This window comes from Spinacia oleracea, chromosome 3 (assembly GCF_020520425.1).
Source record: "Spinacia oleracea cultivar Varoflay chromosome 3, BTI_SOV_V1, whole genome shotgun sequence".
NCBI classification, from domain to species: domain Eukaryota; kingdom Viridiplantae; phylum Streptophyta; class Magnoliopsida; order Caryophyllales; family Amaranthaceae; genus Spinacia; species Spinacia oleracea.
This window is the reverse complement of record NC_079489.1, coordinates 5,262,062-5,289,853: the sequence shown is the minus strand read 5'-3', so window position 1 is coordinate 5,289,853 and position 27,792 is coordinate 5,262,062. Positions and strand designations below refer to the sequence as shown.

The 27,792-nt window shown below is 34.6% G+C and overlaps 2 protein-coding genes and 1 non-coding gene across 3 annotated transcripts; 2 read left to right on the top strand and 1 right to left on the bottom strand.

The window, feature by feature from the left end:
• The first annotated feature begins 8,370 nt into the window (after positions 1-8,370).
• On the top strand, positions 8,371-10,852 carry LOC130469306 (F-box/kelch-repeat protein At3g06240-like). Its single transcript, XM_056838418.1, has 2 exons — positions 8,371-8,630; positions 8,905-10,852. Exon 2 carries the CDS (start codon positions 8,927-8,929, stop codon positions 10,295-10,297), a length of 1,371 nt encoding a protein of 456 aa, XP_056694396.1. The 5' UTR covers positions 8,371-8,630; positions 8,905-8,926; the 3' UTR covers positions 10,298-10,852.
• A 2,220-nt stretch (positions 10,853-13,072) lies between these two features.
• TRNAV-AAC (transfer RNA valine (anticodon AAC)) lies at positions 13,073-13,146 on the top strand. The gene has a single exon. It is a non-coding gene; the product is annotated as a tRNA-Val (tRNA).
• Positions 13,147-17,251: 4,105 nt separating this feature from the next.
• LOC110783094 (uncharacterized) lies at positions 17,252-25,654 on the bottom strand. Its single transcript, XM_021987390.2, has 5 exons — positions 24,586-25,654; positions 20,343-21,237; positions 18,919-20,230; positions 18,748-18,831; positions 17,252-17,939 (listed from the first exon to the last, which is right to left on the bottom strand). The coding sequence occupies exons 1-5, from the start codon at positions 25,199-25,201 to the stop codon at positions 17,304-17,306; spliced, it is 3,543 nt and encodes a 1,180-aa protein (XP_021843082.2). The 5' UTR covers positions 25,202-25,654; the 3' UTR covers positions 17,252-17,303.
• Between the last annotated feature and the right edge of the window lie 2,138 nt (positions 25,655-27,792).

The window sequence follows — 27,792 nt, the reverse complement described above, 5'->3', positions numbered from 1 at the left end:
CATAAGATCTTGAAACCACAAAGCCCGTATTTTAACGGGCCAAAAAACTTGTTTTACCATTACATTTCTTAGTTCTTATCGTCTACTCCGTATAGATTCTCTCCTCATTTTACCATTTTACCTCTGTATAGATTTCCTTTTTTTTGAAATTCAACTCAAATAAATTACTTAATTTGTAACTTTTGTGGATGATTTCACTATGGCTAGGCGTCATTCTTCTAATTTTCTTTTTAACCATTGATGCGCATTGTGATTTTTTAATACTCTTCTCAATTGCACAATTATTTAGCTTTTAATTCCCTTTTTGATATCATATTGCAAAATTGCTGTGAAATTGTTACGGGAAATTGTGTAATTGTTGTTCTTGACAGTTGGATTCTTTGATTTTGTGTTTCTTGACAGAAAAGTGCAAACCCTAATCTACTATGAAAACACCCAATTATTATACAGAGGGTCCAATAATTGGATTATCTGAAGATCTGATTCTTGAAATCCTGCTTCGATTGCCCCTAAAATCATTAGAAAGGTTCAAATGTGTATCCAAAAAATGGGATACCCTAATCTCAGACCCCAGTTTCGCCATATCTCGTCTCGAATTTTCAAAGTCTACTACTCCAACCTTAACCAATGCTATGCTTGAGTACAATAGCATATTGTCACGTGCTGACTCTTTTGCTTAGTCTCACACGCTGCCTACTAGCGTCTCACACCCGTCGGACTAACTAGTCAAGGCACTTCGATGCTTGCTCGATGCTAAGTGATGCTACGAAAGCTTTTGTGTGCAAAATGCTAAGGCACAAAGTGTATGGCTTTTAAAGAATGCTTTGTATTGCTTGAGAGAGAATTCAAGTGTTTTATGCTTTGTACAAATGAATGCCAAGGCCTATTTATAGTGCCTTGGTGGCCTAGAGACTATATTCTACAAGGCTCTCTCTAAGGAGCTCTCTACACATATCTAGAATGTTCCTCCCTCCTAAAGAACCAGAAAATACATGGAGAGTTCTAGAAAATACTCACAAGTATGTACAAGGATGTTCTAGAGTCATCCATGCTAGAATGCTCTAGAGAAATCCAAGCTAGAATGCCCAAGAGCATTCTAGAGCCTTCCGGAGGCATTCCAAGTACCTTGCTGCATCATCGTGCCCAAGAAGGCCTCAAAACCCAATTCTGGCCCGATCATTGTCTTCATTAGGCCAAAATATGTGGGACCCCTAAGTTTGAGCCCAATCCAAGTTCGTTTGGCCCACCAAACAGCCCATTATTACGTTACTGTCATATGGGTGTTCACTGACAGTTTATGGCTAATTCAAAATAATCCTCTATAGAGGTGGGTGCTCCTCCCTGCTGCCAGCGCCCATGGGTGCCCCTGTGGCCCATGCTGCTGCCTTGCTGCCTAGCGATGCACCACGATGCTGCCTTGGATGCCTTGTTGCCTTGGTGTGGGGATGTTTTAGAGATGGCTCGTGACTTAATCTCATGGGACCGACAATTCGACCAAGTTGATATTGTCAACAATCATCGTTTTTTCATAATTGGGTCATGTGATGGCCTTCTATGTCTTTACAGTAAGGGGAGACGCGCGACGAGGAAGCTAGCTGATGATTTGATGTATCTTTGGAACCTTATCACCAAAGAATCCAGAAAATTTTCATTGCCTGTTGGAAGAAGTTTGATTTATGTTCATATAGATTGTTGCTGGTTCGGCCGTGTTCATTCCTTGAATGACTACAAGATCGTCTTGATTTCTACGGTGGATATGCCATTGTATAAAATGTACGTGTATGAGTGTATCTGTACTCGTTGAAGAATGATAGATGGAGAGAGATGTGTCTTAGTAATAACGAAAATGTGTTTTCCTTTTTTGCATATTGCCCAGTTTTTATGGATGAAGCACTGCATTACATGTGTGATCCCGCGATCATACTAAAATTTGATTTGGTTACTGAAACTTTTGAGTGGATACCCTTCTCAATTGTGCCTGGGCTGTTTGAGCTGTTTCCTAGTGCTGATCAAATGTTGCTTGGTGTCATTGATGATCGTCTATGTATTACTCCCTCCGTCCCTTAATACTCGCACCGGTTTGACCGGTGCGGAGTTTAAGACATTTGAATTGACTTATTAATTTAATGGGTGTAAGTTGATAGTGGGTTATTTTTTTTAATATAATTAGTGGGAATGTGTAAGAGGTGGGAAGTGGTGATTGGGGGGTGTGAATTTTTAAATGATTTTTTGTAGGGAATAGATGTGTAGGTGGTGTTAGTAAGTAAGTGTGAGAAATAATATAATACTAGTTTAGGGCCCGTGCAACGCACGGCTACTACTAAAACAATTTATTATTTAATAGTAACTAAAAGACTTGTGATATTAGAAAAACATGAAAGTAAAAATGATATATGAAAAAGTATAAATTTAAAGTTGTGTAAAAAAAATATTCAAATGAACTAAATTTGCATATTACTATACAAAGTTAAAAACTTATAGTCGTTTACTTGTACGTAGAACGGTCTAACAACGTTACCCAAACCCGAATGACTCAAGACTAATTTTCGAAAAGACCCGAGCATAACCGAGTTAGTCATATACAACTACTTTGAATTGAGTAAAATCTTGATAAATAAACATATATGTTAGTCTACTTACCATGTATTATTTTTTTAATTAACATTCTTACTTACCAGTTACCATGTATTATATTATTAATAGTAGAGTAACATTAGAAGTTCATTTATCAATATTTTTTTATATTTCTTATCAGATTAAAAATTTATAATAATACATAATTAAAATCATATCATAAAGGAAAAAATAATATTGATTTAGCTTTCCTCCAATAATATATTATGCAGTACACATCTATGGTAATTAAAATATATTTTTATCTTAGTTTCCTAAAAAAACGTAATGTAATTTATTTATTTTAAAGTAAAAAAATTAAAAAACATTTTGGCGGAAAAAAATCGCACCAGGAAATGACACGTGTCATTCCTGGTGTCTCTTTTAGTATATAGTAATAGATTGGTATAAATTTTCATTTGTAGAAGCGGTGCAAGTATTAAGGGACGGCCGAAAAGGAAAGCGGTGCGAGTATTAAGGGACGGAGGAAGTATGATTCTATATTACTACTATGAGCACGTTGAGGAACATTCCCCGGAGTGGAGGTTTGAAGTCTGGGTGTTGGAGGAACATAACAAGTGGGGTTCTTGGAAGAAGATCTATAGAATTGACTTGGAGGAGAAGATCTCTAAATTTTGCACCCAATTTTTTGGTCTCAATAACAATGGCAGTATTTGCATTGGAGCTGAGTGTAGGCTTCTGGTTGTTGAACCAAGTTTGGATCCTCCTTCCTATGTTGTGACGGATTCTGGTGATCTTTACAAGATGGTTGATTACGTGGAGAGTCTTGTTTCTCCTTTTTCTCCTTTTCCTCTTTGACACTTTGACAGTGACGGTGGTGGTGAAGTTAATTTGAGTTTGAGTTTGAGTTTATAGGACTTCTTTTTTGCTTTTCCAGTTAAACTGCATTTGTAGTACTAACATATATCAGTGAATTGTAAACTTGTAATGTGCATTGTGGATCAATGAGCTGCTTTTGTCGGATCCTGAACTTTCCAAGTGGTGAAAATTGTCGAGGAGATTTTTTGTCAACAGCTTGCAACTAAGAAGTGAAGGGGGCAATGCAGTGAGAGGTATGAAGTTTGTTGGTTACTCTGGTTTCATCTTCCTGATTCCGGAGTTGGAATTTATAACTTGCAGCTGAACATGGCGTTACAAGAACGATGTAAATGGAAGATAATGATTTGTTCATTGTTCATTGTTCATTGTTCATTGTTCATCAAATCTCGTCAATTCGCCATAAACTTGTAAGTTTAATTTATACTACGAGTAGTTTATGCATTTGCGGTAGTAATCCCTTTCTGTTTGTTAGAAAACAGGGTTCCGGAAATTGTACTTTTGGACAAGTTGGTGTTTAACTATGGAGTACTAGTCTTATATGCACGCGATGCGTGCGAATATAAAAAAAGTAAATTTGATCTCCTTAAGCAAGCATAGTGTAAGATCAAAATCAAATCATCAATATTAACAAATAACACAAAAATTTGTTATTGATTGGGTTTGCTGAAGGTTTTGGGTTAATCGTTTTTTTTAAATGATTTTCCTGATTTGTTGAATTAAGTTTTTAAAATGAATTAATATCCAACATTTTTTAAATCAGTATATAATCAGATTTTGAATTGAATTTAGTTGTGCAAGTATAGAGGGTATATTAGTATTTTTGATTGGGGACACCAAAAGCATGATTACGCAAATAACCCTCCCCTCTTCCCTTATGTAATAGAGATATACAAAGGATTCCTATGGAGTAGTTTGTGTTAGGGAAGATAAAAAAAAGTATGCCTGCAGAAGCTTTTCTACTTAACCCATGATTTCAAATAGATTAAAAAAGAGAGTACAAAATGGAGGAATTTGTCTATAATTTGCTAACAATTTAGGGGAAGTCATGGTGTTCCCTAGCCCCGAACCCCAAATTAGCCAAATCTCAAACTTTACAACTAAGAGCAACTCTAATCGTTGTGTATAGGGAATTGCTTGCAAATATTATAAGTGTTAAAGTTAATAGTTAAACCATTGTTGCACTTGCACATGTCCTAATCAAATAGTTTTCAAAAAAAAAAACTATTTGATTAAATCCTATTTTTCAAAGCTAATTAGCTCTAAAATGCTAATTTGCCCAACAAACCTAATTCAGGACATGTGCAAGTGCAACAATGGTTGCATATTTCTTTATTTGTGTTTATTTAATCAACTTATATTGTATTTAAACGCGTAATAACTGATTTATTTTTGGTGCAATCATGCGATTTTGTACTTAAGGTGTAAGTACAAAATCGTATGATTACACCAAAAATCTATCACACTGTAAGACGATATAAAAAGAAACTGTAATAAAGTGTAAAGGAACTCAATAGAATTTTAAGGTACGGTTGTTATTTATAAAATTCACTCAAGACTCATTTGACAGGTTCATTTCAAGCAGGCCCGGTCCTAGGGGGTAGACGAGGGGTGCCACCGCCTAGGGCCCAAGGCGGGAAGGGGCCCAAAATTATAGCCTTCTCTTTAAATTAGTACTAGTACAGTAATAAACAACACATTAATACACATGTTATATCCTTGGCTCATTGGTAAAAGTAGGAGGTAAAGTTTTGATACCTATGCAATAGGTCTAGGGTTCGACTCCCCTCTATGGCTTTATTTTTTTGGTTTATTCGTTCCTTCATTGTTTTTCTTGTTCACTTCCTTTATTAGCTCAACTCTTTTCTTTTTTTAACTTTGTCAATATTTTATTTTTGTGTTTGTTAGCTTGTTATGTAACTTTTTATTTAAATTTATTTTTTAGCAACTAATTTTCTCATTTATAATACTTTGTACATATAGTGTCTCAATTATTTAAATCATTTATTTGTATTAGCTATGTCCTTTAATCCTTTACAAGGTAATTAAGTTTTACGTTGAGTTTATGTACGTAGTATTTGACTTTTAATACCCAGTTCTAATCGATGTAACTATATGTGGGCGAAAAAAATGCTTATTTGATGGACTATGGGTCTATAAATTTTAAAATAAATATCAAATTTTAATGATGACAAAATTAACTGATACTTTTATATGATCAAAATGAACCTTTATTTTAAAAAAATAAAAATAACTTTATGCATATTAATTATCTTGAACGGAGTAATTAAGTAAGTATTTATTTTATAGAAATATTTCAAGAGATCGATTAGAGCAGGATTTTGAATTCTAGGATCCTGCAAAGGAGATATAATAATTTTTTATTATTTATTTGAATCCAACAATATAATGGATTTAACAAAAAAAAATTATTTCAGTTAAAACGTATCATTTCGGAAGGGGCCCTAATCCCTTATTTCGCCTATGGCCCTCAAAATATCAGGACCGGGGCTGATTTCAAGTGAGTTTGTCAAAAAAAAACATAATTTTAGATGTTTACGTGAATTTGGGGTGAGTATTACTCCCTCCGTATTTATTTAAGGGATACACTTGATCGGGCACGGATATTAAGAAATTAATTGAATGAAATAAAGTAATAAAACAATTGGAGTTGGGTAGATATTTTAATAAGTAAAACAAATGATGACCTGTCATTTTAGGGGGTTGGAGGTGGGGGTGGGATGTAGATAAATTATTTAATTAGATGGTGGGTTGATAAGTTACTAAAAATAGCAAGTGTATCTCTTAAATAAATACGGCCGGAAAAGACAAGTGTATCACTTAAATAAATACAGAGGGAGTAGATGAATTTGAGATAAGTCTAGAATTAAGGACATCTTTAATCCTTACATAAACGTAATTTGGATTATACACCCGGGTGCACAGTGCTCATTGTGCACCCTGTTGAACATTTATTGAAAATCTAATGAACATTGAGAATGATTTCAATGTACATGTACTAGTGTAATATTTAAACTATATGTTCTATGGATTTGAACTATATGTTCATTGGCTATATGTTCTTTGAGTATGGACAATATGTTCTCTGTATTTGAACTATATGTTCTTTGTAAAATAGGGTGCACAGTGAACATTGTGCACCTGAGTGTATAAAGCATATTTTGTTACATAAATCTATCACAATAAAATGAGAATTAATAGAAAACCAATATGGTAATTATGAAATTTGGGTTGGATTTAAGGGATAAACTCACGCACTCCAATCGCTAACTGCTGTACCCGGGTACAGCCAGCTCTGGCTGTACCCCCAAAAACGACACGCTCATATTGTTTGTTCATTCTTGTCGACTGTTTGTTCTTTTTTATTGTACTGTTTGTTCATTCTTATTGTACTGTTTGTTCTTTCTTGTTGTACTGTTTGTTCTTTCATGTTGTTTTTTAAATTCATCATCAAATTTTCATAATTGTCGTATTTTTTGTTCTTTCTTCTGGAATTTTATGTTCTTTTTTATATTGTTTGTTCTTTCTTGTTTATTTGTTTGTTTATAATAATCATATGGTTAATGTTCATAATTAAACTCTTCATTAATCTTTTATTCTTTCTTTTTGTATTGTTTGTTCTTTGAATTTTATGTTCTTTTTTATATTGTTTGTTCTTTCTTGTTTATTTGTTTGTTTATAATAATCATATGGTACGTTAATGTTCATAATTAAACTCTTCATTAATCTTTTACTCTTTCTTCTTGTATTGTTTGTTCTTTCTTGTTGTACTGTTTGTTCTTTCTTGTTGTTTTTTAAATTCATTCATCAAACTTATTGTTGTATTGTTTGTTCTTTCATGTTGGCTTTAAAATTCATCATAAAATTGTTCATAATTGTTGTATTGTTTGTTCTTTTTTCTGGAATTTTATGTTCTTTTTTATATTGTTTGTTCTTTTTTGTTGAATTATTTAGTTTTTCTTGTTTATTTGTTTGTTCACAATAAATATATGGTTAATGTTCATAATGAAATTTTTCACTTCATTGGTCTTTTATGTTTTTACAAGCGCCTATATTGTTTATTTCCAAATAAATAAATAAATGTTCATTTTCAAAATAGTAAATGTTCATTCCAAATAAATAAATAAATGTTCAATTCCGAAATAGTAAATGTTCATTTCCGAAATAGTAAATGTTCATTTTTGTAGTTTATTTCCAAATAAATAAATAAATGTTCATTTCCAAAATAGTAAATGTTCATTCCAAATAAATAAATAAATGTTCATTTCCGAAATAGTAAATGTTCATTTTTGTACCAGTATTTTTTCTTTCTTGTTGTATTGTTTGTTCTTTCATGTTGACTTTAAAATTCATCATAAAATTGTTCATAATTTTAGTATTGGCTGTTCTTTTTTCTGGAATTTTATGTTCTTTTTTATATTGTTTGTTCTTTTTTGTTGAATTATTTGTCATTTCTTGTTTATTTGTTTGTTCATAATAAATATATGGTTAATGTTCATAATGAAATTGTTCACTTCATTGGTCTTTTATGTTTTTACAAGCGTCTATATTGTTTATTTCCCAATAAATAAATAAATAAATGTTCATTTCCAAAATAGTAAATGTTCATTCCAAATAAATAAATAAATGTTCATTTCCGAAATAGTAAATGTTCATTTTTGTAGTTTATTTCCAAATAAATAAATAAATGTTCATTTCCAAAATAGTAAATGTTCATTCCAAATAAATAAATAAATGTTCATTTTCGAAATATTAAATGTTCATTTTTGTACCAGTATATTAATGTTCATTTTAAACAACACAAAACGACATCGTTTTGGATGGGGGTACAGCCAGCTTTGGCTGTACCCGGGTATAGCCAAAAATTTGGGCACGCACTCAGACTATTTATCCTACACAAAGCCCGTATTTAAGATGGGCCAAAAAAAACTAGTTTTACCTTTAATTTTTTACCATTTTTAGATTCTCAGCCCCTCGACGAAACCGACCACACTCAAACAGTGAAACCCTAACACAAAGACGCTGTATCAACCGCCCTCCTCACTGGTGTCGTTCAGTCGCCGGCCACCGTATTCTCCGCCGCGTCACCGCAACCGAAACCCTATCTTCTGCCTCTCTCCGTCTCTTTCCAATTTCCGCCAGAATTTCAGAGTTTTAAGGTAATTTCTTGCCCATTTTCTTATAATTCTACTCAATTAGATTAGGTAATTTTTGCAGTTGATTTCACCCTGGCTAGGCGTAATTATTCAAATTCTCTTTTAACCATTGATGCGCATTGTAATTTTTTAATACCCTCTTCAATTGCACAATTATTTTGCTTTTAATCTTTTTTTTTTGATATTGTATTGTAAAATTGTCGTGAAATTCTGGTGGGAATTGTGTAAAAGTGTTGTTCTTAACAGTTAAATTTTGTGATTTTGTGTGTCTTGACAGAAAGTGCAAACCCTAATCTACTATGAAAAAATCCAAATTTAAAGAGGGTCCATTAATGGGGTTATCGAAAGATCTGATTCTTGAAATCCTGTTTCGATTGCCCGTCAAATCGTTAGGAAAGCTCAAATGTGTCTCCAAGAAATGGGAAAAACTAATCTCAAACCCTGGTTTCGCCATATCTCATCTCGAATTTTCAAACTCTACTACTCCACCCTTAACCGCTGCTATGGTTCAGTATAACAGCATATGCTCGCTTAATTTTAAAAGCTGTACTGATATCACCGAGGGAGTAAACTTAACCCGGTGGGGTCGACAATTCGACGATGCTAACGTTTTTGACGAGCGTTACTTTTTCATGATTGGGTCATGTGATGGTCTTCTTTGTCTTTACATTAAGGAGACAGATAAGAGGAAACAAGCTGATGATTTGATGTATCTTTGGAACCCTATTACCAACGAAACCAGAGAAATCTCATTGCCTGTTGGCGGAAAATCCACTTATGTTCATGTAGATTCTTGCTGGTTCGGCTTTGTTAACTCTACAAATGACTACAAGATCCTTTTGGTTTGTACAGTGTATAAGCCCCATCGACAGTACATGCTTATGTACTCGTTGAAGAATGATAGTTGGAGAGAGATACGTGTTAGTGGTGAAGATTTGTCTTCCATTTCAGGAAATGTCTCAGTTTTTATGGATGATGCATTGCATTTCCTTGGTCATAGATGCATACTTAAATTGGATTTGGTTAGTGTAACTTTTGTGAGGATACCCTTTTCAATTATGCCTGAGTCATTTCCGAGTGTCGATCAAATGTTGCTCGGTGTCCTTGGAGAATATGATTGTCTGTGTGTTGTGTTTGTACATTACTCCAATAAAGGCTTGGGGAAAGCCTACGAGGAAGATTCCGAGGAAGATTCTGAGGAGGAAGATTCTGAAGATTCAGAGGAGGAAGTCAAGGAAGAGGAATGTATGTTAGAGATGTGGGTGTTGGAGGAATATAACAACTGGAATTCTTGGAAGAAGATGTATAGAATTGATTTGGAGAAGGAGATTGCTGGACTCTGCACCAAATTGATAGGGCTCACGTACAATGGGATTATTTGCATTCGAACTATGAATGATGGGTTTGTTGTTGTTGACCCAAGTTGGGATCCACCTTCATATGTCATTGTGAGGAAACATTGTGAAAAGGTTCACAATGTGGCTGATTATGTGGAGACTCTCGTTTCTCCATTTTCTCCTTTTGCTTCTGATGATGATGATGATGATGATGAAGAAAGTGATGATGACGAGGATGATAGTGGTGATGGTGGTGGTGATGGTGATGATGATGATGGTGGTGGTGTTGGTGGTTGTGATGATAATGGAATTAATTTGACTTTGAGTTTATAGAACTTCTTTTTTACTTTTCCAATTAAGCTGCATTTGTAGTATACTAACTGCTATCTTACTTTCACATGACTAATCCATCAGTGAGTCGGAATATGCATTGTGGATCATCTAACTGCTTTTGTAGGATCCTTAACTTTAGAAGTGGTGAAAGTTGTCGACGAGATTTGTTGTCAGCAGCTTGCAACTAAGAAGTTTGTGTGTTACTCCGGTTTCTCTATCCTGAGGTGGAATCTGATAACTTGGAGCTGAACGTGGCGTTACAAGAACGGTGTGAAGGAAGATCATGTTTTGTTTATGATTTCTTCTCTTATGCTTGTAAGTTAAGTTTTATTAAGATTAGTTTATGCATTTGCAATAGGAATCCCTTTCCATTGGTTAGAAAACATGGCTCTGGAAATTGTACTTTTGGACAAGTTGGTGTTTAAGTGTAGCTGTGTAGGTGATTCCTATGCATTCTGTCAATTCTTTCTTTGCTGATTAATTGGTTGACTATATTTTGGTTTATGTACGGAATGCTTGTGTTGGGGAATATTGAAACAGAAGTTTGCTGCAGAAGCTTTTCTGCTTAATCCAAGTTTTCAAATGGATAAAAGAAGAGTACAAAGCAGAGGAATTTATCGATAATTTGGTAACAATTTAGGAAAAACTACTCAGAACTTTCTTCTTGATACTCTTATCTTGGCATGTTAGATAGTACTTCAAACATTAAAAGATATTTTGGAACCAGACTGGACAACTACCCAACTGGTTCAGCCTCAGTCAGACCTAACCGGATCTGTTCAAGCCTAAACCGGAATGTGCTAGGGTTATGAAATAGCACTAACGTGAATCCTAGTATAACTCAAAAATCAAAACCTTAGTTGCTGTATTATAACATGTATAAAGCATAATGATGTTCAATGATTTTTCATTAGAAGAGAAGTTTAAACGCTATTATCGTACATCTGGCATTATAATGTTGCATCTGGTATATCGTTTATTTGTGAGAGGATTCAAGTCAAGGTGGAGATTGGTTATAATAATGTCTTGAATCGGTCAGTCAGCACGATATATGTTATTCTTGACTAGGGTTATCTGTTTTGGGCGTATTTTCCGATTTTTCCGTATCTGTCTCTCTAGGTTATAACCTAGTTGTATTCTGTAATATGTACTCCTCAAAATCAATAAAACTTTCATCCCCTCTGCCTGTGGACGTAGCTAACACATTGTTAGTGAAACATGTCAAATCTGTGCGTTCTTTATTTACGTTATTTAATATTTCTTTGCATCAGTTATAACATTAAGGCTAAGAAATCAAATATACTACCAAAACTACAAAAGATATTTATGTTTACTATTTTTATTTCCCCCCAAATCCTAAATTATACGTAGTATTCTTTAATAAAGGATTAAAGTCTTAAGGGTAAAAACACTAAGTATTTGGGATTGGTTACTTTTTTATTTTTAAAATAATATTACGTTTACAAAAATGATCATTTTAAATCTTGCTCATTTATCAAAGCTCATTTATAAAAAAAAATATAGTTTGGCTCGACTCAAGCTTGAATTTATATAAGCCACTCGTACATGAGCTAAGTTCGAACAATGAAAAATTTAAATGAGCCATGATCTAACTAACAGGGGAAATGAAGGCTCGGTTAAGCTTGCCTCGAGATCGAGCTCGAATATTTCTTATCAAGTCTAACTTGAACAACCAAATACTCGGCTTGGCTCGTTGACATCCTGGGTTGTTGGTTGGTTTTGTAATTTGGTTCAAAACTATAGGTGTGTTGATCATTTATATATAGAGTTGATATCTACTATAAACATCGATATGCATGTATTATTGTTGCGTAAAGAAAAAGATAGAAAGTTTAAGTTGTGATTTGATTGGTGTTATGTTGGATGCTCAATAGTTTATAATAGTTTCAAGTATCATGGAATTGCTCTTAATTATTTAAAAAGTCATAATTTGATTGATAATTGATGAGGTTGGTCCACTATTATGACTTTTATTTCGTTGTTAGATCATTTATGCGTGCAAAGTGCATCACTACTTAAACTTAAAGTGCATCATATATGCGTGCAATACACAATGTCTATGAGCCTAGGCCGTAGCATGGTTTCTCTGTCGTCCCTTTTCTTGTTTCCCAAGTTCTGCAGGTTCTTCCAAAAGTCTCCTAGTCGTAAGTAGTCTATCATCAGCACCATCTACTATAAAGAAAACTCGGCCGCAAAGTGCCTTGGCAGGACACCGCATCAAAGGTGGTGTAAGCAAGACATTTTCAACAATCACGGGCTCAAGCGAGAAGATCACATTTCCCTTTCATTGTTTGTTCATGTTTACTTTGTTGGTTTAATATGTGTAATGGTCTATAAAGACCTTAGTTTTGTTGTAGAATTTAGTGTGTAGTTGTGTAAACCTCTTTATTCTATGTAAAATTCAGCCTATGTCAAAAAAAAAAATTAAAAAAAAAATACTAAAACTTAAAGTATTACAACATAGAATACAATATTTATGCCATAAATAATTAAATATTAAATTTCGAATACGTCATAAACTCTAAACATTATAAACGAATAAACAATCGTGATCTTTAAAAAAATGAGGTCAATTATATTGGTTTGAGTCCTTTGTTTTTCCATAAAAAAGAAAATTGTAGAAGCCATGAAATTCACAATATGCACTTAGGCATTGCAAAAGTGAGACAAAAACTTTTCAGCCAAAGATTCCACATTAGCGGAGAGCTTATTTTCGTTTGTCATGTAATTTAATGTGACTTATTAATACAACCTGGTTTCGTGGTGTAGTTGGTTATCACGTCAGTCTAACACACTGAAGGTCCCCAGTTCGAGCCTGGGCGAAGCCAAATATTTTTTGTTTTTTTTAAAAAAATTTTCACTAATTATCTTCTTAATTTAAACAACTCTATTTTCCAATTAAATCTGCCATAAAACGTGTAATTCATATAATGCACAGTTTTCTAGTATCACTGTATTTTCCAAGTGAGGTCGCATAAATTGATTGTATGATCGCTCACTTTTTCATTCATGTAAAACTCTCTTAAACACCTAATAAAATAGGTGTTGGTTATAATTTTAGCGTACACATGATACAATTGATTGTGTGTGATAAAAGTTTTATTGTTTCATGCTACGTACAATCTTTATATCCCACTATGTCAATTGTATAACGATTTTACAATCCTAGTTGTCTGCACAAGTTTTTTCGTTTTTTTTTTTTTAATTTTCACTAATTATCTTCTTAATTTAAACAACTCTATTTTCCAATCAAATCTGCCATAAAACGTTTAATTCATATAATGCACAGTTTTCTAATATCACTGTATTTTCCAAGTGAGGTCGCATAAATTGATTGTGTGATCGCTCACTTTTTCATTCATGTAGAACTCCCTTAAAACAAGTAAAAAATAGGTATTGGTTATAATTTTACTGTACACATAATATACGAGTAATTGATTGTGTGTGATAAGAGTTGTATTTGATAGAGATAATCTAGCAGTATTGTTTCATGCTACGTACAATCTTTATATCCCACTGTGCCAATTGTATAACAATTTTACAATACTAGTTGTATGCACTGGAGTTGGAAAATATAGTGATTTTTTACAAGGAGATTGCGTATCAGATTATCAGGGCAAATTAGTTGTATGTCAGATAGGTCGAAGGTGGTGACATGGCATGAAGCTATATAATAAATGAATTTAAAAACATTGTGAATATGTCTTTTCTCATATTTACAGAAATTTTTAACGAGTAACGTTTTTCTCTCATTAAAATTAAATATTTTCAAATAGGGCAAAAAATGGAGCAGTAAGTATTACGTAGTTATAGTATACTAGCTTAAACATAGGAAAATGATATGCGCAACCCTAAGGGCGACATAAAAGAGGGTAAAAATAGAAACATCGCTTTAACAAAACACTTATTACATTGAATGACATGTAATTTTGTCACGCATTTTCAAATTAATTCTAATTTAGAAGACATTATTGGTAACCCTAAGGACTGCATATATCATTAATTCATTACCTTTACAAAAATCGTAATTTGTAAATTTGTCCCAATGGTTGAAAGAGAAACTTATCTCTCAAGCTAAAACAGATGCATGTAAATATGCTTAGACCTCTTTCTTGGTCTTCTTTGGTTAAAAGAACAAGTAAATTTAATCTATTTTGTTGTTGTTTGACTTAATCGGAGTATATTCTGATCTGTTCACTACAAAAATTTGTATATTTTATGACAACCTAATAACGACGGGTAAAAACCCCATTGTAAAAGGGCTTTTGCGACGGGGATAAAAACTCAATAAAGACGGGAACAACCGTCGCAAATGTCTTTTACGACGGATTAACGACGGGATTTTCCATTAACGACGGATTAACGACGGGATTTTCCATTAACGACGGCCCCCTTTTATGACGGATTCGCGATGGAAAATTCCGTCGTTAATCAACAATTATTGACCTTTAGCGACGGGATTTCCCGTCGTTAATAGTACAATTTCTTGTAGTGGTTTCTCCCCTGTTTTTTTTTTCTTTTTTTTTAATGATTTTTTCACTTGTTTTTTTTATAAAATATTCTGATACTCGATATGCTCGAATTTTGCGAATCAGGAACATATGAGAAAAGAAGAGAAAAGGTGAATTTTAGGTGAGAAAATGGACAAGTGATTTTAGATTTAGCAAAAATATAAATAACACTACTTAATAAATACTCATTAGAGAAAAATGACATAGAATCACCAAAAAGAAGCAATCAAATCGGCTGTAACATAAAACTAAAAAGAAGGATTGATGGTATACTAATATTTTGAAAAAACTACTAATATCAGTTGAGATTGTTCTTGACAATCTTTCCAATAAATTTTTTAAAAGGGAAGCAAAACCAATAAAGAGAAAAACTAGTAAGAAAATGCTCATTAAAAAAGGCAACGATGACTCAGAAAGGAAGTGGATAATCATAAACCGTATTTTATTAAATTGTCCACTTTTCATTTATGAAACTTTCCGTCTTATATATTATTCAAAAGGTATTGCGCGTACAAGGTGTACAATAAATTTATTGTACACCAAGATAACTTTTACTCATTTTTTAGTAACTTTAACCTAGTTTTCATTAACTTTTATATTAGTAAAAAAAAGTAGATAGATAAATATTTTAAAGGGTTAAATGAATAATTTTATATATTGTTAGTGATTTTGAAGAAATAAGTTTTATTAAAATGAAAAAAAAATCACTAAAAAATAGATAACTTTTATATATATAAGCTTAACTTTTAAGTATTTTCAGTTAATTTTTACTCCGAGTGTATAATATTTATTGTACAACCCTTGTAAATAAGAATTTGTGTATATTATTTTCTTCTTACCCACCCGACCAGTCATAAGTTTTACACGCACTAGTCATATCACTTTTAATTAAAAATTAGGTTAAATTATTTTTTACCACCTAAAAAAATTGAAAAATTATTTTTTACCGTTTAAAATATTAAAAGTTGTTCTTTACCATCTAAAAATAAAATAAAAATTTCTTTTATCACCTCTTAACTAGATAATTGATGAAAATGTTATATGAATTAATTTAAAATAAGGGAAAATGATACACATTCCGTTTCTTTTTGTTTGTTACGTTTGAACTTTTGCACGTTTATTATAAAGATTCTTTTTCTTTTTATTAAAAAAATAAACCCAAGTAAAACCTCAATCCACTAATCATTACAACAACCAATAAGATTATTTTATTTATAAAATGAACCAATAATGGAAAAGCACAAAGATTGCTAACTTAACATACTTGAGAAATTGTAAAGAAATTTAATGAGTTGAAAAAATTGGACCAACACAAAAATGATAATATAATAAGTTTATAAAAGGAAAAATTCTCCCACATAAAAAAACATTGTGAAACACCTTAAAGGAATATATAACAAACAAAAAGAAACGGAAGGAGAAGAGAAGAAAATAAAAATATATAGTTGTTAAAATGGAATAGCATATCGTTTCCGTCCATATTTCTGGTTAAGAGGTGGTGAAAATTAATTTTTATTTTATTTTTAGGTGATAAAAAACAATTTTTCAAATTTTTCAGTGGTGAAAAACAATTTAACCTAAAAAAATATTTTCTTTCACGCCTATAAATGAAACAAAATAAAACAAGAAATTTGGTGTACAGATTTTTACCTACAACCAAGACTATTTTATTGTCCATTATATTTGCACGTTAAGAGTAATATAATCATGGTGCACAATCTAGTCTTATAACATAGTACTCCACTACTCCGTAACTTAAATGGCTCTCAAATGAAAACAAACTTAGCACGACGCACAAGATCATTTCACAGATTTTACAGCACAAGATTATAACAGAAATGAACAAATGTCTTGATTTTTTATTTCCCCCTTAGCAGTTAAAAAAAAAAAAAAAAAAAAAAAAGGATATACAATTCAAAGTTCTCCATCTCTTGCAAAAACAAGTCTAACATGCTCAATAGATTATAAAAATTCATTAAATTTTGATTACGAATTCTTGAAAAACACCGTCTGACAGTTAAACCGTATACCACTCACCTACCTCCTACTCAGTTACGTTATGATACTAATGAGCATGGTCTAACCGTTAAACAAGTGTAAGACGGTGTTATAGGAGGTTAACCAGAATAAATCCAAATAAGCAAGAAAATGAACCAGAAAATGCCACAAAAGATGCTTGTCAAGAACCCCATCTATATATTTTCCTATATTATGCACAAAACGTAAGGAAATACCATATATTCTTTCCACAAACATGCACAAAACATATGGAAATGCACAAGTAAAAACCAAAACATCTCAGCAAAGAATGAAAGAAACTCTTGTGAGGCAAAAAAACAGATGCATTTTGATTTTATTGCTTTGAGATAACACTTTCTCTTCATCAAGAGAAATATGAAAAAGGATGGGACGAAACTGCAAATTACTGAATAAAACGCAACTTAAAAGATATAATAGCAACAAAAAAAATTGTTTCAATGTGTACTTTCAGGAGCATGATGTATCCGACTCAAAATTACCGAATCCGACTCATTTGACACTGAGATTAATGCTTCACAGACTTTAACAGAATCATGGGTTAAAACTAAAGGACCACTTACAGCAACATCCATCTGCTCATCAGAAGTAGCAGACTCGGCATCGACTCTCATACCACCATCATCATTATCATTACCCAAAATCTTTCTATCTGTGTTTGATTCAATTGCATCAGAATTGGCATTCTCAGTAAATAAGGGTTCGTTTTCCAGCTTTATTTCTTCATCCATTTTCTCCACCATGAGAACTGGTGATTCTCCTTGATTATTACACAGATCAAGCGCCATGTCAGCACTCTGGAAAGGTTCTTCGTTCATCACTGTATCGTTGGTTATGGAAACGGGTTCTTTCCCTTCTACCACCGGTGTGTTAGAAACGACTTCCGGAACCACCAGAATTGAATCTTCCTTCTTGATAATACAATTAACAGGAGTGACTATCATCTCCTCTTCAACCGAAGTTTTTTCCACCTCTAACTCGGAAGATTTTGGGCTATGCGAGTTCTCCAAGTTAGGTATTATCCCAGAAGATGATCTTTGTGTGCTTTGTGTCTTGTACAGATTCATTGCTTTCTGCAATTAAGATGAATCAACATTAGAACATACCATTAAGCATAAGGCTATACCAATAACTCATCCTTTGTTAAGATAATTCAGTAAGTTAAGAAGTTTTTAATGCTGCAATCACAATTACATAATTCCCTCGTGAAAATTTGAGGTTCATCATTATGTCATCACCAAGCATGAATTTTGTAATTTTGTATAAGGACTCAAGCATGAAGAATTGAAATAATTTTGAATAAGGACAGAACACAAAGTAACACACATCTCAGACTGCAGAGATATAACAAAGGTCTGACTGAATGACGTTGGCAACAAAAGAAAATCAGTAGTCATATAACCGTATATAAGCCATCATTAATAGAGAATATAGGATAAGCTGAATAATTGAACTAAAGGCAAGAGACTTAGCTCACCAAACTACAAAAAGCTAAATAAAATAAAATAAAATAAGCAGACTTTGCCAAATATCAACCGGTTTATTGGGATAACATCCGCTTGCTAGAACAAACTAAATCATCTGAATGGACCCAAGTACCAGTCAGCAATAACATGCTTGTCACAGCTGAACAACCTCAGTAATTCAAGAACTAGTTTCATACAGATTTATTATTAGCAAACAGAGTTGAAGGCAGTAAACAGCCTTCAAAACCACACAAGCTCTACCAAAAAAATTCATTTGTCATTTATAATTCTCATGTGATCAAAGGAAGCCCCACATTCCACACCTTACAGGAAAGAAGAAAACAGAAAGATTTCCCATCAGTTGTTATAAAACAAGACCCAAGAGTCTAATACATTGCATCAGTTAAAGACATACCTTGAATATAGAATCTTTGGCTGCAGGGAAAAATGTCAAACCCATTGTCAAATTTGCGATCTCTGAGTCAGCAACGGCCTTCTCCTGTTCATGAGTATAAGCAGGCGTGTTATATTCAACACTGTCAAGAATAATGCAAAGAGACATAACAAGTTCAAGAAGATTCTATACCTCAATATATTCAAGCTCCACTTCTTCAATTAAATCAGACTGTCCCTTGAAAGCAAGTTCAATAAACTGATTATACAGTTCTGGATCAGCCATATCTATTGAAATATCAAGCTTAGTAAGGTAAGCACGCACTGATTGCGCGGCATCGTCAACACTAGACGATTCAGGAGTCTTTTCAGTCACTTTAGCTAGAGTCATCAAATTTTCCTTTGTGGATGACGGAACACTTGAAGTATTCATCTTAAGACTAGTCCCCTCATCAAGGAGACTACTTTCAACATGAGGCCTAGAAGCACCCTGTGTGGAAGAGGCTTCATCCACAGATGTTTTAACCAAAGGAGAGTCTTTCTGAGACACAGATGTAACATCCATATTCACATCGCCATTTGGTTTCCACATATCTGAATTCATGTCCCTTCTTTGAGAATTGACTAGATGCCCAGGCCCATACATAGAAGATTCATCCCTAAGGACTCCATTACTTACATCCCATCCATGGAAATGAACTGGTCCATCTACCATATTCTGCCAACCCATAGGTCGTACATGACCGGAAAACCGTTCCCCATCTGACATATGATAAGGCATCCCAGGGTGGTTCATGTCCATAGAAGGTCTGACACCAAAAAGGGGAGGAAACTGAGACAGCATTGGTGGGAACCCCCCATGATGTGGCCCAGGAGGACCTGGTGGGAAAGGCAAGAAGCCATTAGGTAATGGTGAGGGCCAGTTAGGAGCACCTTTCCACGGATTTCCAGGTCCTCTTCCTATGTTGTTGGGATCAACACTTCTCCTAAAGCGGCTTCCTGAGTGACCTCTATTATCTTCTCCTAATGATCCCATGAAGGAGGGGCTGTCAGCTCCGGTCCTGAACCCAGATGGACCAGGAACATGAGAAGAAATATTACCCTGATTGGATTTATGGTGAAAAGGAGATTCTACTGGAGGAAACTCCTCCCCATTAGACTTCTTTGCAGAATATTCTCTACCCTGTCGGTCCTCGTTAACAGAAATATCTCTTACGTCATTGGAACCACTGCTCCTCCTTTCAGCCTCATCAACATCAAGGCTCCTTCTCCTGCTAGTTCTATTTTGAAACCTGCGATCAACACTAGTTGAAGGAGATTTTTCCTTCAAACCTGCAGGAGAAGCCTTGGCACTTGGCGACCTTTCAGATAATTCTCCAGTGTAGTTCTCATCAAACTTGGTGCGCTTCTCCCCTGACCGATACTTGGGAACTTTATCGAGTGCCTCAGATGTAGGGCCATCTCTCGGGGAATCTCCATACTTAGTTTCATCTTGGATACCATCTCTGCAAACAGAAAATAAAAGAAATAAGTGATCATAAGACTCACAACACAACAAATGTGCATTCAACAATTTAAGTTTAAGAAAATAACACCGGCTACAGCCAAGAAGATAACCTGTATTTATCTGTACTGACGTAAGCCCTGGAAGGCGAGTTCTTGCGCCGGCTGCTGCTAACTACACTGTCTACATGGGCTTTCCTGGGTAGTGACTTTTCCTTGTCAGCCTCTGACTCTATTCTTCTAGATTTATCACCATGATAATCATCATGCCCCTCTGGAGATCTTCTCCTTGATCTATCATCCTTGTACCTAGAACCTTTATCATTAACATGTGAGCCATATTCATGATCATAATCCCGTTCTCGAGCTCGATCATGGTTGTGATCACGAATACGATCTCTGTCACGTTCACGGTGATAGCGATCACGACCACGTTCCCTGTCCCGGTCAAGTTCACGATCTCGATCATGGGTACGTTCAAGGTCCCGCTCGCGATCCCTCTCACGATCAAGATCATGCTCCCGGTCATCATGCTCTCGGTCTCGATCACGGTCTCGGTCATGACGGGCTCGGTCACGGTCCCTACCCCTCTCGCGGTCATGATCACGGTCTCGATCAGGCTCTCGGTCATATTCGCTACCAAGGGGCTTAGATTTTTTTTGAGACACATCCAAATCTTTTTTCTCATTCTTCAGATGCTTATCCTCTGACCTAGCACTGTTATAATCTTTCATAACACGATTATCCCTCTGCTTTTCATCCGGATGCCAATTGTCCTTGTCTGCATCTTCTTGGTACCGATCTCTAACTCGCTCCTCCTTATGACTTTCATCTTTATACTTCCCTGACCTGACAATATCATCCCTAGAAGATAACCTTCTATCATCCAGTTCTCGAGTACCTTCCTGATGTTTGTCCCCATCACCTGAGCCATCCCTTTTCCTTCTAACTCGTCGATCGAGTTCTCTCTCTGTATCAGGGTTGCGAACCTCCTCTTGTATATTAAGTTCTGATACAAAACAGAGAAGATATTAGTTTCATTTTTCCACAAAAAAAATATCCGACAGGTTTCAGTATGGATACTTATAAAGACATTATACTTAAGCTGAACCAGGCAAACATCACAAACTCAGTCAAGAAACATGCCAGGTTCAATAAGGAAAACAGTGACCTTGATTGTGAAGGTTGTTTGAACGAAAAAAACTCTGTAAACAATCACATCAAATGATGAAACATAAAAACTATTCTACTAATAGTCTCTGCATAATGAAATTTTTCGCCTTACAAAAATTTTAAATACAATAGTGGCAATAACAACTACTATTCAGTAGTCTGGATGTAAGCTAGGACAAACACTTCGAAATAAACTAACCAATAAACTGATAAAGATTGATATAGAAGAAATAACCTTCGATGAGTTAAAGGCAACCAACAATGCAAAAGATATACAGAAAAAACAGGAATAAAATTATAACAGCATGAGCTCTCTCCGATTATGAAACAAATCTCAAACTAAACTTCATGGCAGAGCATCCCCAGAACTAGTGAGAGTGGAAAACTGAATAAAAGATATATTGCTTCATGCCTTCACTTTTATGTACCCTCAACTTAATTTATAACCCCTCATACTATTAAGCATCTCCACTTTACAAAAAGAATTTTAGTCTCATCTGAACAAATGATGACATATAAAGATATTTACTATTGCAGAAAAAAGCACATTGATAGTAAGGGGAAAGTTACATAGTAACATAACCATTATAGTAAGTGGATAGGAATATTCTACGGGTAAAGGTTTTTTCAACCCTTGGAGTAAAAAAATTGAAATAAAGGAAAGAGTATTAGACCTTAAATTAATAATTAAAGAGTATTACAAACTGTCGAGTTCCAACCCACTCCTCAACTTGAGAACCGTAGTAAAAGAAAGATGCAAACACAACAGTACAAGACCTCCAACTCAATCTCATTCTTCCCAAGTTACAAAGTCGTGCACACAGAATACATAGTTCCTCACTTTTCTCACCAAGGTCAGCACCTTAATAACATTTCATTTAGAAGGAGAAAATAGACAATATATTCAGGTCACAAGAACAATTTATTGTTAGCAAGTTGCTTGAAACACCTCCGATCTAACAGATTAAACAGTATGCAAATTTTCGTCCAAAACTCCAAAAAGATCATGGTAGTGTAACAAACAAGAACCACTGAATAACTTTTTCATGCACAGCAGTGATTCTAATAGCCTTTGCGGAAAGTATTTATATAGATAATGCCAATGAATCATCTTTTACTGAAAAAAACATGATTGGATCAAAGTACCCCAGTAAAAATTCTCACGAAATCACAGTACTTTATTTAGCTCATCATATATATGTGGTTCTACAGAAGATAAATCGAGAAATAGAAGACTGATATCTAAGCATTTAATCATACAGGGAAGAAGTAAAAAAAAAACAAGTTTGCAGAAACTTTTTAGCATGATGACCTGGAATGTTCCAGATGTTCACCAAGCAAAACCAATAAACAATTGACAATTTGACCTATACTAATCCCCAGCTATAGTGACTTTAAATGATAAAAGACTGAAACCTCGAGAGAAGACAGATCTTCACATAGCTCTAGAGTTTAGTCTTATCACATTCCACAGCCTTCCAGAATCCCAAGAAAATAAAATAAAAACCACGAGATTAGGGAAACGAATGATATAACTGGATTTCTGGAATCTCTGACCAGGAAAAATTCTAGATAGAATCTAGCAACTTAAAAATGAACAAATTTTACTTGAATTTAAATCTTTTGTGCTAGAAAGAGGGTAAAAATAGAAAGCAAACAAACATCTTCCAGAAACCTACAAAATAGTATTGCCCATCTGTTCTGATTCACTATGTGTAACTTTCACGGACAAAGACAAAAGATCCTTGGCAACCAGAGAACAAAACGCATGCCTGCACATTTATTTGTCACAGTAATATGTGTTATGCAGCCCACAAGCATTCATCAGCACTCTGTTGCCCAGCTACAAAAAAGCAAAATTGTATGCAGAAGTCTACAAATTGCCTCTAATCATAAACACTATTCAAGTGTCCAAAAACACAACCTACCATTGTAAACTATGTGTTTTTAGAACAGAAAATTTTAAATGTTGAGATGCTTATTAAGAGGACAGGTGTTAAGATGCATAGTAATTCAAGAAAACAGACAAGCACAGCAAGATGCCCTTCCCTCCCCTGACTCTCAAACTGTGGCAGTCCCACAAGGTCAATATGAGTGCAAAATCATACCAGTGATCTGCATTGCAAAAAAACCCTGTGACCCTGCTAAAAATTATAGCCAGTAATCATGCTAAACCCAGGATGAAATTTCCACTACCGCTTAACATTAAGACAACAAGACAGATTTGATCACTATTATAGTGTAGCTGAGAGACCATATTGCAGCGCAAGCTCCTTATTTTTCTAAAAAACATCTGCTGTACCGCTCGCCATCCAACGCAAGTCCCCCTACTCAAAAACCAAATACCAAACAAATAGATTAGCTTACCACAGAGAAATAAATTTCTTCCTGCTTCCCCAAGAACTTTGCTGCCAGAACTTCCCATAAGCTGCTTCTTCCCACATATGCTTCTTCTTTACCAGTAAGCTTTTCCAACTCCTCTAAATCATAATTACAATAGAAGGCTTCTCCATTACTCCCACTGAACCCAATTGCACACATTGAAACGTCCAGCTTCTAACTAATTTTTACCCAAATATACTCAATCTTAACCAGCAAATGTCAGAGACATGAAACTATACTGGTGTACCATATACTTATACAGCATTACAGGAAGAGGAGGGGAAGAAAGGTACTGGTTAGCAATTTCCTTTCAATATATCTTTGCAACATTATAAGGTTTGGGTTTGCTAAGGAAAATGGACTCTTCCAATTTGGTTGTTTCCCCTTCGCCCTTCCAATATCCAAACAAAATAAAACAAATCCCTCACTCTGTTTCTGCTCCTCTTCCTTCAAATTTCCCATAATAAATATTAACATAATGCCTGAGCATCACCAATCAGTTTAAAGCAATCCCGGCCATTACATTCCTCAAAACCAGGGACAACAAAAGAATCACCTACTAAGCACCCTACTCCTTTTATAGGTGAAGGGGTGCACTGAAAATTAAGATAAATAAACCACTCCCTACAAGGCTACAATACACACCACACAGACACAGCAACAATAGCACATATTAATCTTACTGAGCCATGTAAGCAAATCTTACCGTCAACTAGTCAAACATCATTCAACAATAAATTATAAAAACCAACCATTTATGATGCTAGAGCAAAAATTACAGCACATGAACAGGTTACCTTACCAGTAATACCAACACCATGCTTTCCACCACGTTCTTCTCCATTGCCCTGTTTCCTATTCCCTTCATTGCCAACATTCTCATTTCCAATAATACCAACAATCAATCTATCACCTTTATTGCCCTTCCTATCCCGCTCTGATCCCCCTTCTTTTTCACTCCTCTCTTTCCTCTCAGACCTATGGTGCTTTGACTCCACCTTACTCCCACTTTTCTTCACTTCTTCCCCAACAACACCAGCTACCGAATTCTCCTCTCTTCTACTCGACCTTTTTGAATCGCTTTTAGAAAGATCGTGCTCGTTATTATCACCTCCCGTCCACCGATCATCATCCTCCTTCTCTTTCCGCTTCTTGGAGGACGAAGAAGAGGCAACATACTCCTCAACATAATCAACATTCACAACAACACCACTCAAATCCTTTGTTACATCCACCGATTTTGAATCAATCTTCCGTTTTTCACCAGAAGTAGACTCCTTTAAATGCCTACTACTATAACTCCCACCATCATCCCTCCCTTTCTTCTCCTTCAAACCGGAATCTTTCTCCGAATCAGAGTAATCCCTCACTTCCCTTGAACTATGCTTGCTGGATTTATGCCTTGAACTCCTCGGCATTTTTCTTATTGCGTCAAACTTTACCCCTTTGAACTCTACCAAAAACCCTAATTTTCCCCCCTTCTCAAACCCTAATTTTTATTTCAAATCGAAAAACAACTGCTAACAATTAAACAACATAGGTACATTACAAAAACCTTCGAATCTCGCTTCCTATATCAAGCCTCTAGTCGCTTCAAATCTCAAATTCGATTCACGGTTGACCGAACCCTAATTTTCAAAAATGCAACACCAATTCGCAAAAACACAGCGTTGCGACAACAAATACGACCCACGAAATCACAGACGATTGGATTATCCGGTGACCGGAGGATCTTTACACCGCCGTGGAGCGGTCCCGGCGACGACGGATCTCGGCGAGAGGCGGATCGAGAAGGGAGAGGAGAGATGTGGAGGAGAGAGAAAGTGAGAAGAGAGGGGTGTTTTTTTTTGTTTTATCGGAAAGGAGGCGACTGCAGGATAACACACCCTTGGAAAATTAATGACGAAATTACCCTTGTGGATTAAATCTGCAAGGGCGTGTTTGGGTGGATTGTTATGGTGGGGAGTTTTAGGGTTGCGTGGGTTGTGCCAATTGGAAGTGGACACTTCAGCTTGTTTACCACTTACCATGGGTGGAATGATGTGCTTATTGGAACAACCAAGATAAATGAAGAAATAGCTAAGTGTAAGAGATTGGTAATCTTGTTTTGGTCCTGATACTTTGGTTTTATTATCCGTTTTAAAAAATAAGGTCTTGTTTGGCAATTGGTTGTTGAAAGTTTGGAATATCGAGATTGTCGACTATATCATGTTCATTTGACTAACCTGAAAAGAAGACTAGTGTTCTTTTTTTTTACTGGTAGGTTCAGTATTCATGTTCCTTGATTCTGATAAATGTTTGAATAATTTAGTGTACGTTATTTACAAAAAAAAATGGTTAAAACAATTCTGTGATTGTAAATTAGTTTATGAAGAAATTACCATATAGCTTAAGATTAGTACGACTATTTATTATTTTGGTAGGAAAGGTACTTATTTAAATTTTACCACATGAAGATGTGAAAAAGGTTAACGAAAAGGTAGTAAACAAGGTATAAATTCAATATAAATGTATTATTCTAAACCTCAATAGACATTGATGACTTTGTTGCTACTAGACTTGCTACACCTTGTTATCTAGGGTATCAACATCCATGAACTTTGGGCAAAGGAATGAAGTATAGATAGAAAAGTTTATCTTGATTCATTTTCTTCCACCTTATTCTTCATTAATTTGACTCACATCTTGCCCAAACCCCTTTTTGTTCTCCCACAATCTTAATTCAATGTCACTACTATCTTCTACTTTTACATATACTACACCTCATATCCCCTCTTATGCCGTTGCTGTATTATTTTTAATACCTACTAAATTGATTTTATCAAAATACAAATACTACAATTAGAAAGTTTACTTTTATTATAAATTGATATAACCGCTATTGAATACACTAAAATCAGGGTGTGCTAACACATGACTTATTGTGAGATAATGTATCACTATATGTCATGTCGTTGATAGTTTGCAACCCATTCAAAAGATATAAAATAACGTGGCACGCTTTTTCGACGATCCCCACAACTCTTGTTGCCACAAGCAAGTGATTCCTTCAACAATCTGTGTCAACATTGTAAAAATTTGGCATTTTGGGTTGACGATGCGTAGATGTCTACTCGTAATTGATAGAAAGTGGTCTTATATTCGAGAGACATGGGAAAAACACCATGTATACAAATATGACACTTCTCCAACTATATCATAGTGATTTTCAACCCAACCCTTTATTTATTCGCAGCTCAACCTACCACATACATCATACCACAATTAGACTTGGCAAATGGGTCGTCCGGTCAGGTACCGAGTTGCCAACCTAAGTTTTGAGGTTGAAGTTTTTTAAATACTGATTTTTGGTGTTTGACTTATATCGGGAATTAAAATCTGATCGAGTATCGGGTTAAGAGTTAATTGTCGTTGTTTTTAGCATGTCGAGTTTCATATCGTCAACCTATTTTCCCGATTATTTGAATTGTGTTTCTTAAATAAATGCAATTGTATTTTTAGACCTCATTTTTAAAGGTATTTCTTGATCTCTATTAAGTCTTGTTTGAGTATATAGCTCGAGTGAAATAGATTTATGATTAATCATACCCACTAGGCCACCAACCTTTGTTTTTTTACTTCTCTTCCCCACAAATATAAATCTCATCTTCAATCATCGGACTCCTTTGCAAAATTACACCATCACTATCATAGAGGTCACACTGTCGTGTATCGATCCTTGTCGCGTTGTGATTTCAGAGGAACTAAGGGTTTTGAATTATTTTGTTTATTTAAAAAATAAAAACCCATTTGCCATTAGAATAAGAGACTATCACATAGTTTTTCTAGTAGTGAGACACAATGGTTTCTAGCTATGAAAACTTGCAAAAGGTTGTGGTTGTCATATTTTGTTGAACGTGTGAATCATGGCTTTGTCTTTTCCATTTAAATAGAAGGCTTTGATCTCCCACAAGAGTGTGTGTTTTGCATTTTAAATACATGGAAAGAAAAAATAGATATTAACAATGAA